The following is a 12,548-nucleotide window of genomic DNA, read 5'->3' on the forward strand; positions in this document are numbered from 1 at the left end:
CTATGCAGCGAAATCAGAGGACTCGTACAACCGTGCAAAGGAAGAGCTTGAACGGCTAACTCTAATGTTCAAGGAAGAATTTGACTTGAATTCCAATCCGGAAGGAGAGACGCCACAACCTGGAAGATATCGTAGCAACCCCAACATTATTAAAGACCCCGAAGTTGTGAGAACAAAGGGTACGGGAAATACAAGGGAAGGACCAAACGGGGAGCAAATCCCAAGAAACTCAAGACATTGTCGCATTTGTCGCTCATCAGACCATGATTATCGACGGTGCCCAAATCGTCAACATAACACTGGATCTCAGGGGCAACAACCTCCAAACAATCAACCAGCATCTGACTCATTCAATGACCACTCCAACGCGTATTTCCCGGAACCGCCTTCCTCCACACAAGAGTCTTACTATGGTCATTCTTATAACTAGCTACTTTTAGCCATTGTTGTTTTAACGTTTATGACTCTACTTATTGCTTCAAAAATTCTACATTTATATACTTCTTGTTATGTTTGCTGTGTTTAAGGTAATTCTCTCATCTTCACCAAACCTCAAAATTATTATTGACGAACAACTAAATTATGCCTAGGAAAAAAAACTGAATCTTATAAGGTGAAAAAATATATTTTTCTGGTAATTTTTAATATACGAAATATTTACAATTACAAAATTACACCAACTAAAAACTCAATGTATAACAACAAATAATTTCATCACTAAAAAAAAAATTTCTAAACAATATACTACGAAACGTAAATGAACGTACTCGGTACGTGAAATTTTGTACTCGGTACGTGATATTATGTACACTAATTTTACTAAACATCACGCAGAAATAAGTAATGTACACGGTACTCTATATAATGTACTTAATTACCATCCCACAAATACATATGATCTTATGAATGAAGGAAAATACCATAATAGCCTTAATCCGACAGCATGGACCCACTGCCTACAGTGTTTTCGTACCATCAACTGCCAGGAACAGTGAAGACTGATGTACCTTTTTGTACTCTAACTAACACAAACAGTACCATTTTGTACTTTTTCCGTACCTAATTATTTTATAATTAAAAAAATAAACTCCCAACCGGTAACCACACCTACAACAACCGGTTACCACTTACATTTCAAAAATTAAAAAACATTTAAAAGTACGGTGGGGCCCCCCTGCCGTACAACGGATTCCAATCCGTGTTTTGCATATATGGGTACAAAATCGGCTGCCTATATATATATATATATATATATATTAAAAGCTCATAGGAAATGGTGAAAAAAAATATTAACACAAAAAAATATTTTTTTTTCTGACACATATAAAAAGAGAAACCAGACAAACAAAAACATAAATATACTTAATATAATTGTAGTGTAAATAGTATTTGCGGTATGTGTATCAATTAAATCAGTTGCAACATTTTTATAAATAAAATGCAAATGACGTTCCCCAATGCAATTTTTTCAAAAAAAAAAAGGGATTTATTGAAAAATACCTATTTTATTTATCAATTAATCAAATCTACCTCTAATTTTATATTTAATTGAAACATATCTCTTTTTATATGTATTGTACTCAAAATACTCTGACATAAGGGAGTAACATGAAGAGTATATTGATAAAATGGACAGTATGTAAAATCGGTAAAGTGTTTAAAAAAAGGGGTAAAAATGATAAATTTTAAAAAAGAAGGTAAAAATGAAAAAGAACAATATAAAATAGGGTTAATTTCACAAATGCACAAAAATAACAAAAAACAATTAAAATGCGGTTTCACGGAATTTTAACATTTTTACGATTTTTTTGATTTTATTTACATAAAATACGGTCTTTTTATGTTGAAATTTTGTTCATTTGTAGTTAATTTTTTGTTATATGTATGTTATTTTTTGTTTTTTTTATTATTGTTATTTTGATGTTATTTTCATGTTACTTTTATGTTGTTTTCTTGTTGATTTTATGTTGTTTTCGTGTTATTTTTTAGAAAACTGTAAAAATGTAAAAAAAATATTCTTTGAACGTATAAATATAAATATTTTACAAAAAGTAGTGTCTTATGTAATTATTCATATAAAAAAAGATATATAGTCTAATTTCTAAAAAAAAAAAAAAAAAGTGGCAGGAAGGCCGACTAGCTTATCCCGAGTTGGGCCTAATCCGCAAAGTTTAAGCGAGCTTTCAGCCTGGACCGGGTTGGGACTCACCCGTCACATTCCCAAAAATATATATATATTTCACTAGTCCACCCTTTATCCTTTTCTTATGTTACTAAAAAGAGTATCTTGATTTTCCGCCCAAAAAAGACAAAGTAGGAGAAAACTTTAACCGACCTCAATAAAAAGACTTTTTAGCCTTTCAAAAAAACTATATTAAATATTATGGATAATCTTCTTCTTCCTTTTTTTTCCTTTGTATTTTAAAAATGTTCAACTAATTAATTTGTAATGAGAATTGAGAAGTGAAAACGAAAGCAAGAATACCTTTCCGCAATTTAGCTAATATAATTCTCTCTCTTTTTTTTTTCTACTATATACAAATAAATAAATAAACAAAAGAAAAAGCACACCTTTTCCCACTTACGAACACTTTTCCTCTCGTATTTAAAAAACTCGAAACAGAGAGTGAGAGAACCACATAAGAAGAAGAAGAAGGTTTGAGCTAAACGAAACCTTTTTTAACTCAACTGGGAACTCGTGGGAGGAGTCACGAGACTCGCGTCTAAGGACTCACAAGAAAGCAAAAGCAAAAAGAGAGAGAGAGAGAGATTGAATAATCAGAAGAAGGAATGATGGAGAGTCCAAGATCGATGAAGAAAAGCGGAGCAGGAGAGGTTCTAGATGGTTCGAATATAATGGAGTTGGTTGGGAACGAAGAGGTGTTCAGTCATTTCGTGGACCATAAGTTCCATGAGTTGGACAAAGATAGAGATGGTAAGCTCTCTGTGAACGAGCTCCACCCTGCTGTTGCTGATATCGGCGCTGCTCTTGGCTTGCCTGCCCAGGGTTCCTCTCCTGATTCTGATCATATTTACTCTGAGGTTTCTCTTTCTTTCTTCCCTTTTTACTTTCATTTTTTAACAATTTCAATTAATGGGTACATTAGATTTCTCATTTTCTCTATTGGGTTTCCCAGTTCCTCTACTTTCTTATCGTTTTCTCAATTGACCTTCTTTCCTTGTCTTCTCTTTCTCCAAAATAATTAAATAATAAATAACACAATTTCAAGTAATGAGCACATTAGAAAAGATTTCTCATTTTGTTTATTCTCTCTGTCTCATTTTTTTTTTAAGAATTTTGATCATCATTCTCTGTTGTTTGTTTGATTTTCTTATTATTTTTTTCCTTCAAAATTTCAAGTAATGGGTACATTATCTGTTTCTCCTATTCTTCTTGTATAATGTATATGCAATTGTACCCAAATTATAGAATTTAAGAAAGTTTGTCTTGTTTTGTGAGAAGATAAGATGTTACGTATTACTTGGAATTTGTAGCTGTAATTACGTTTGCTTGGAATAGTGATTTTGGGTCGGTCCATTCTCTTATTTATTTATTTTATTATTATACAATATAGAGCAACTATTGTAGTCAAATTCTTTACATATTTATGCTCTGATTTTTTTTTTTATTATTTGATTAAAAGTAGGTAAACGTTTATTTTATGGTGAATTGTCTATGTATAAATATTAAAATATTTTTTTATTATTATTTTAAAGAAATGGAGATGGTTATGCTTACTTTCATGGAATCATGGGTCCATAAGAGAAGTAAAATTCAAGATTTCCTTATCTAGCAAGCTCGAGAAACATATCCAACCTATGATTTTACTTGGTCGGTCTTGTCGTATGTGGGTCATTTGCTTTATCAGCATTTATTTTTTTTTCTACTATTATTATTGTTATCATCAAATTTAAAAACACATATCACATATTTATCTCCTTTGTCTTTCTTTTTTTTCTTTTTTTTTCATTTTATCTTTGTATTTCTTTATACCGTCTTTTTACAAGGAGGAATCTAGTGACGACTTGCGTAGCAGTTTTGTATTCTTTTTGGATTCATGATTATAACACTTGATTAAAATTGAGTGGTCTTTGTTTAGCAAAAAATAAAAAATATAAAATTGAGTGGTCTTGAAGTCATAATTTGGTATAGTTTTCTTTTATGATTTGACTTGGTTGCCCCATTCTGTATTTTCTTGCAAGCCAATGCCAAAAAATTCATAAAGTTTTTGTCTTCAAATAAGGACTGCTTTAAAAGAAATTAATGTATTTATAATTTTGTATAATATATAGTACAAATGTTACAACAAAATATATATGTATATCTACACACACCTAATTGACTTAGCTGGTGGCTGAACTAACCATGAGATAATATATACATATTTTTTTATGAGAACCATGAGATAATATTAGTAAAACAATCTATCATTCTCACTGTGAATCAGCCCCTCGTGAGTCGTGACACATGAAATACTAGTAAGATTTTAATTTAGAAGAAATAGGACAGAAAATTAAGGAATCATGTATAGAAATTTTCTTTATCCATTAAACTACTACTCATGATCCATGCCACACATGATATTAGGAGGTATTATTCTATCTTAAAGAACATAACAACACCCACTCAACCCTCTAATTTGGATATAATAATGATAAAACAAAAAAATTTAACTTGACAAAGGTTGATTGTTTTCAAAAAGGTGTCTAACTTGTAAGCTTCACTTGTTGGGCAAAAGGGGTACATATTAAACTTAAGATCCATCAAACAGTGTCACTAAACTAGTTTTTTTATGCTATCACTGATGAAGAAACGAGTGCACATTTTTTACATTACTTTATTGTGTACTATCAAAGTCCAAGAGAGTTATTCTGGTGTGATTTTTTCTTTTTTGTAGGTGTTAAGTGAGTTCACCCATGGTAAACAAGAAAAAGTGAACAAAACTGAATTCAAAGAGGTCCTTTCAGACATTCTTCTAGGCATGGCTGCTGGTTTAAAGAGAGACCCTATTGTGATCCTCCGCATAGATGGAGAAGACCTTCAAGAATTTGTCAACAGCCCAAGTTTTGAGCCAGAAATGATATCAATATTGACAGAGATTGAGTCAGCCTATGAAGAAGGGTTGCCCTTTAAAGATTTTATACTCAAGGCTTTGGAAAAACTCACTGTTGAACAAGGCATGCCCCCAACTTCAGATTCTTGGGTAATTTCTCTCGTCTAGTAACATCTTACTACTACTATTATGTGAACAAGGTTATGCAACTTAAAACATTGTTACAAACTTTGGTTATTACTTTTTTTACAAGGTTATGAGCAACATTGTAGAGCCTGCTCTTCAACTGTGCGGGGGGCATGATTTCAAGAAACCAGTGTCTCAAGAAACATTCTTAATGGAATTTAAGAAAGCGGCAGAGAGTGTGGCACAACATCTTAAGAATCAACCTGTTATAGTTGCTCATAGTGAAAACACTTTTGATGGAAGTGTTATCAGGAGGCTATTATCCAACAAGTTTGAACTGGATAAGGTTTATTTAGAGACATTTATACTCTTTCTATACTGTGCTTTCATGTTAATTTGATTTTGACTTTATTGTCTTGTATTGGTTATGCTTGAACTTCTTAACTTGCAGACACTAAATGCAGCCATAGAAGATTTGCCAAAAGATCGAAATGGGAAAATATCTAAGGAGCATTTGCGCGTGGCACTCGATGTGCTGGCCCCAGCAGCCGGGCTACCACCACTTGGCGCAGTTGAAGAGGTACTTCTAGTCTCCATTTGAACATCACAACAGCATAGTATTCAAAGATTAATATTCACACATTCAATATCCAATGAGTCAATGACATAACTCACATCTTACTTAAAACAATCAAATTGATATGAAAGAATGTACTATTACCTTCCAAGTTTGGCATTGATTCTCCACTAGCCATCTTACCAACACACCACAATATCCTTAGCCTTCCTAAGCCTCCCACCCAAAAAGAGCTCCAAAATTTAGAAAATTTTCATTTTGTAAATATAGTTACCAAAAAAATTACATTTTGAATCGGACATTAGAATTTAGAATGTGTTTTTCCAATCATTTCCATACACATGAGGTATAAATAGGTTTTTTATCGGACCTATATATCATATTGGTGGACCCCGGAAAATCATGAGGACTTGTGCATTTGGCTTATGCTTATTAGTATATGGTAACCATCCCCCAACTTGATTCTAAATTAAGCAATACACTATACTCATTATAGAATTATGTTGTGATTAGACTAGTTCACATAATATCTCTCCACTGTTTCATTCCTAATATGCTTATGTTGTACTAACTAAACATTCCATGTATTTAATCTGAAATATCTGCAGATGGACAAGGTGATAGGAAATGTGTTCAAAATGGTAAATGCAGATGATGGTAAGATGGTTAGAGAAGACGAGTTCAAGAAGATAATGACTGAAATCATAGGGAGTGTGATGCTGCAATTGGAAGGGAATCCCATATCAGTTTCCACAAACTCAGTGGTGCATGAGCCACTTGCCTCTTCTTCCACATTATTACAGCCACCATCCTAGTAATACAGCCGAGCCGAGTACATATTATAGAGCTAATCGCGAATCTGTCAAGCGTAACAACTTTTAAGAAAGACAATAAAATTTTGTTGAGTAACAAATTATCACTGGCTTGTCTCTGTGTGTGTGTGTCTTTGCGTTTTTAAGTGTTAATGTGTTTGTTTGTGTTATGAGATTTCTAAATTATGCCAATTTAGAATGAGTTGGAGCCAATAATTATAGCCGGCCATGTTGTTATGTTTTATACCCATAGCAAAATGTAAATGAGGCTGTGTAAATTCACTACTTGATTTTACAGGATATCCTTTACCATAACTTTTTTTATTTGATTATTGACACACTTGGCTTGGGGCTCAATTGAGACTTTCCAAGTTTAATAAGGGTAAATACCATTTTGGATCCTGTGTTTTGCAAAAGTTACAAATTGGACTCTGTGTTTTGTTAAATGATAAAATGGACCTTGTATTTTCTAAAATAGTAAAAATAGGACCCTGAGTTGAATTTTTGACAACTTTTTTTTTTTAATACAACCAACTTGAAGGCAATGCTTAATACGAACAAATACAAAAAATGTAAACAGTTTTGTTATAGCACTTTTAGATCGGATTATAATTAAACTTTATTTTGACAAAAAATTAATTCAGGGTCCTATTTGTATTATTTTAGAAAATACACGGTCCATTTTGTCATTTAACAAAACACAGGGTCCAATTGGTAACTTTTGCAAAACAGAGGGTCCAAAATGGTATTTACCCGTTTATTAATAATAATAATAATAATAATAATAATAATAATAATAATAATAATAATAATAATAATAATAATAATAATAATAATAATAGTAAAGTTAAGACGTTCCATGTTCCATCCTGGGTCTCATCTCAATTCCCAACCCGACCACTAGTGACTAAACCAGCCCTATAAGTCTTGTTTTTAGATCCTTAACTAAAAAAAGAAAGGGAAACTTATAAAAATACTGACTTTTACTTTAATTTTTACAAAAATACTGTCATATGGTAGAAATCACTTTTATACTGTCTTGACCAATTTTTATTTTCTTTTATACTGTAAACACAAAAAAAAATGATAAAATAAATATAGCATTCATCTTCCACACCCACGGACAAAACCACCATAGGAACATCAGAACAATCAGAAAACAACCATTAATTTCGGTGAGATTAAGAAAAAAAAAAAGTGAAATCGACATCAAATAAATAATTATGGCAAAACAACTGTAAAACAACACCAAAACAAATCAAACAAATAAAGGAAAACATGATTAAAAAAAACTAAAAAAATGTTCTGCACAGCCCCAATACTCAATACAATAACAATTATAAATGCAAGTCTAATCTTAAAAAATCAGAACAAAAAAACTACTAAAACAACACAAAAACAAATGTAAAACAATAAGCAAATATAATCACTTAGAAAAATATAAAAGAACTACAGACCTCAAAAATTTTTTTCTAGTGAGCTCGTCAAATGTATTTTTAGGAGAACCAAAATAATAAAAAAAAATAACTACAAAATAACCATAGAGAATGAAGAATAAATGTATTTTATAGCCTCCATCTTCCACACCCACGGATAGAACCACCACAGCACTACGAGAACACCCAGAAAACAATCATTAATTCCAGCAAAATGGAGCAATAACAGTAAAATCGATGTTAAAAAATAAATTATGGAACACAATCGTAAAACACTAAAACAAACCAAAAAAAACTAAAAAATAAATACAGTATACTGCAGTATGAAACTTATATAAATGTACAGTAAAAAATGTATAAAATACTGCTTGGCAGTATTGTTGTAAAAAAATAGCAAAAGTCAATATACCATGTACAACAAAAGAAAAATAATATTAAACTCAACACTCCAGACAATTTTTTAAATATATCATCATTTTTTTATCTGAAACTTTTACATTACACTCCCTTAAATACTTTATCCAAACACTCATTCAAATAAAATTTTAATATATTTATTTAGGAAAAAATTGTAGTACATTTTCCTTAAAATGATAGTTTGGTAAACTTTATATCTGTTGCAGTATTAGGAGAGCTTTTTAATCTAATTACTTTTTAAGATCGTGTACGTTGTAATTATTTAGATTCATTTTTAAATTTTTAAGAAATTCTAAATAATTTATTGTAAAGTCCTTTTTTGGCAAGTTAGGTGACAAAATAATTTTTCCTTTTTATGGTAAGATTGCTATGCATTCATTTTCGAATTCTTACCTCTTTTATTCGGTTTTTAGTTGCCATTTTTCTTGTTTGGAAAGTTGCACTTTCAGCTGAACTTTCCTTTGTTGAAAACTTCTCAAAAGAGAAGGAATTCTCTTTTGGAAAGTTATCTTTTTTAGGGAAACCTTGATTATTGCCTTTCCCTTATTGATTTCAATTGTATCTTGATACAATCAGAATATCTAATCTGTTTTTGGCAGGAATCAAACATTAAAAGAAGATCGGACCCGATTTTAGTAAGTTTCCTGTTTCTGGTCAGATCTGCTGTGTCAGCATCCGAATCTAATGTAGCAGATTGTTTTTCTTTTGGAAAGTTTTTGTTCAGCTGCTAATTCGATCTTGTGGTTGCCTCTTTGGTTTCTATGATCTATAAATAGAGCCTAGAGAGCAATCATTCGAATTACCTCTTCCATTATTCATTTTCTACATTTATCTTTTGAGAGAAGAGAGTGTTTCTTTGTTTTGTGAGAGCTTAGTTGTTCATCTAGGTTCTAGTTGTTCTATTTCTGTTCTTACTCTATCCTAGAGGTTGTGAAGAACTACTTGACTGAACAAGAGATTGGTCTTCGGGAGAAGACTTGATAAAGCCTTACTTCGGGAGGAAGTAAGCACTTGGTCTTCGGGAGAAGACTTGTTGAAGCCTTACTTCGGGAGGAAGTAAGCACTCACACTTCAAAGACGAAGGGAGTTCGGGCTTGAAGGTGTTTCAAGAAGTCAGATTCATAAAGTGGATTACAAAGGATTGCGGCAATACTTTAGAGGGAGTCTAAACTTGTTTAAGTCAATTGTCTTTGTAATTTTGATACTTTATTAATTGATTTCATTCTCTGAGCGTGGCCCCGTGGACTAGGAGTGTTCGGGAGAACACTGATACCACGTACAAATCTCTTGTGTCAAGTTATTTATTTTTCTGCAAAATATTTTATATTCTGCCTGTTCAGTTTATTTGTAGCGAGTACTTTCTCTTCGCAATGACGCTTACAGTTTTTATATTTTCTTATATACAACTGACATTTGCAAAAACACAGTTTTTCAATTGGTATCAGAGCGAGACACTAAACTCTTAGTGTGGTCCTATAACGTTTTTGTTAGAATGTCATTTTTTGCAGAAGGAAGTTCTATTTCTAGACCACCGTTGCTTAATGACTCTAACTATCCTTATTGGAAAGTTAGAATGAGGGCCTTCATCAAATCTCAAGATGAGAAGGCTTGGAGAATGGTTCTATCAGGTTGGTCTCTTCCAGTTGAGACAGATTTTTCAGGTAATACTACTATAAAATCTGAACTGGAATGGTCTATTGAAGATGATAAACTATCTGCCTACAATAGCAAAGCCTTGCATGCTATCTTTAATGGTGTAGGTGAGGGTTACATTAAACTTATATCATCTTGTGTTTCTGCTAAGGAAGCTTGGGAGATTCTTCAAACTCAGTTTGAAGGAACTTCTGATGTGAAAAGATCTAGATTTATCATGCTTCAAACTAAATTTGATGAGCTTAGAATGTCTGATAATGAAACTTTAACTGAATTTTATGAAAAATTATCTGACATTGCTAATGAATATTTTGCTCTTGGAGAAAAGCTTGATGATTCTGTTCTTGTGAGAAAAATTGTTAGAGTTCTTCCAGAAAGATTTGATACTAAACTTTTGGCAATGGAGGAAGCTAAAGATTTTAGCACTATGAAAGTGGAAGAATTGATGGGTTCCTTACGTACTTTTGAATTAAATCAACAGATTAAACAAAAGGACAAACCCAAATCCATTGCTGATAAAGGTAAAAGTATTGCTTTGAAAGTTGCTGATAATGAAAATTCTGATAGTGAATGTGATGATGAGATTGCTTTATTAACTAAGAATTTTCAGAAATATATGAAAAAGATGGGAAATAAAAAGAATATTTCGAAAGGTTCAAAAGGTAATACTTTCATTAAACCATCTGTCTCTAACAAGAAGGGAATTCAGTGCAGGGAATGTGAAGGTTTTGGGCATATTCAAGCTGAGTGTGCAAACACTTTGAAAAAGAATAAGAAAAGTTTCAATGTCACTTGGAGTGATGATGAAACCGAAAGTGATGAAGATATTGCTGAAAATGTTGCCCTAACCTCTATTATGACTAATGTGTTGTGTGATTCACAGGTGAAAGCTAGATTGGTATGTCTGAATAATACCACCAAACAAGAGGAATCAGATTCAGATGAGTCTGAAATCTGTGAAGAATCTCTTGCTGAATCATACAAAGTCATGTATGAAAAATGGATTCAGGTTGCTTCTGAAAATAGAGAGTTGAATAAATTGAATAAAAAATTGTCTCATCAGATTGAAATGTGTGATTTGAAAATAAAAGAATATGAGACAAGTTTTTGTGATAAAGATGAAAAAATCTCTCTATTAAAGAAGGAACTTGAAAATTTTAAGAAAAATGTTCAAATGCTTAACCCTGGATCTTCTATTTTTGAAAAAGCTCAGAATGCGAATTCGGAGAGAGGTTTCGCAGGCCTTGGTTCTAATGGAATGGAAAGTTCTGGAGTCACGAAGTTTGTAAAATCTAGTGTTCCAACGAATCACCTTGAGGCTACAAACTCTGCCGTAACAGTTTCACAGCTTGTTGCAGCAAGAACAGCTTTTGATGCTGCAAAATCTCCAGGATTTTCAAAAAGGGTAAGATCTCAGGTAAAAAGATTTGTTCCCATTTGTCATTTTTGTGGTAGAAAAGGTCATATCAGACCTAAATGTTTCACATTGAACAATCTCTTTAAAACAAATTATTTTGATAATTTGAAAAAATCTCAAAAGAAACATAAAGGTTTGAAACAAATATGGGTGAAAAAGAAGTGTCTAGCTGGTTTTTCTGATAAAACTGCTGCATCACAAATGTGGTATTTTGACAGTGGTTGCTCTAGACATATGACAGGTGACAAGGATTTTTTGACTAACATTCGGACTATGCAATGTGGAGAAGTCACCTTTGGTAATGGCCTATCTAGAAAAGTTGTTGGTATGAGAACTCTAAATTTTGAAGGGTTACCTAGACTGAAAAATGTGATGTTAGTTGAAGGACTGAGGGCTAATTTACTTAGCATCAGTCAAATCTGTGATCAAGGGTTTACTGTTTCTTTTTATAGTGATCATTGTTATGTTCTGAATGATGACAATGAATGTATCTTGCAAGGATTTCGATCCAATGATAACTGTTACACTCTAACCCCTGTGTTTACTTGTCATTCAGCTATCAACAACACCACAGATCTGTGGCATGCCAAGCTTGGGCATATTAATTTTAAAAACCTGAAAAAATTGTCAAATGCAGGTATTGTTCGAGGTCTTCCCAAGCTTGGTAAGGAAAGTGAAGGTAAGTGTGAACCGTGTCAACTTGGGAAGCAATTAAAAATCACTCACAAGCCTGTGTCTGATATCAATACCTCAAAAGTATTGGAATTGCTTCACATGGATCTTATGGGTCCAATCCAAGTTGAAAGTTTGAATGGTAAACGATATATCTTTGTGTGTGTTGATGATTTCTCTCGTTTTACTTGGGTAGATTTCTTAAGAGAAAAATCTGACACTTTTGATGCCTTTAAAACTCTTTGTCTGAGATTAAGAGTTGAGAAAGGTTGTAATATTGGGAAAATTGTTCGAATTCGAAGTGATCATGGTAAGGATGTTGAAAATTCTGTGTATGATGATTTTTGCAAGTCTACAGGTATAACTCATGAATTTTCAGCTCCC

General features: G+C 32.3%; 1 protein-coding gene across 1 annotated transcript; it reads left to right on the forward strand.

Annotated features, from left to right (window-relative positions):
- The first annotated feature begins 2,371 nt into the window (after positions 1–2,371).
- LOC133033192 (uncharacterized) lies at positions 2,372–6,884 on the forward strand. Its single transcript, XM_061107827.1, has 5 exons — positions 2,372–3,042; positions 4,899–5,204; positions 5,308–5,526; positions 5,632–5,760; positions 6,366–6,884. The coding sequence occupies exons 1-5, from the start codon at positions 2,791–2,793 to the stop codon at positions 6,570–6,572; spliced, it is 1,113 nt and encodes a 370-aa protein (XP_060963810.1). The 5' UTR covers positions 2,372–2,790; the 3' UTR covers positions 6,573–6,884.
- Positions 6,885–12,548: the final 5,664 nt, after the last annotated feature.

Source organism: Cannabis sativa, unplaced genomic scaffold, assembly GCF_029168945.1.
Source record: "Cannabis sativa cultivar Pink pepper isolate KNU-18-1 unplaced genomic scaffold, ASM2916894v1 Contig3, whole genome shotgun sequence".
Classification (NCBI taxonomy): Eukaryota; Viridiplantae; Streptophyta; class Magnoliopsida; order Rosales; family Cannabaceae; genus Cannabis; species Cannabis sativa.

Coding starts and splice junctions, on each gene's coding strand:
- LOC133033192 (XM_061107827.1), top strand. CDS start 2,791: ATGATGGAGAGTCCAAGATCGATGAAGAAAAGCGGAGCAGGAGAGGTT. Junction 5,205..5,307: donor CCCCAACTTCAGATTCTTGG/GTAATTTCTCTC, acceptor TTTTTTTACAAG/GTTATGAGCAACATTGTAGA. Junction 5,761..6,365: donor CACTTGGCGCAGTTGAAGAG/GTACTTCTAGTC, acceptor AAATATCTGCAG/ATGGACAAGGTGATAGGAAA.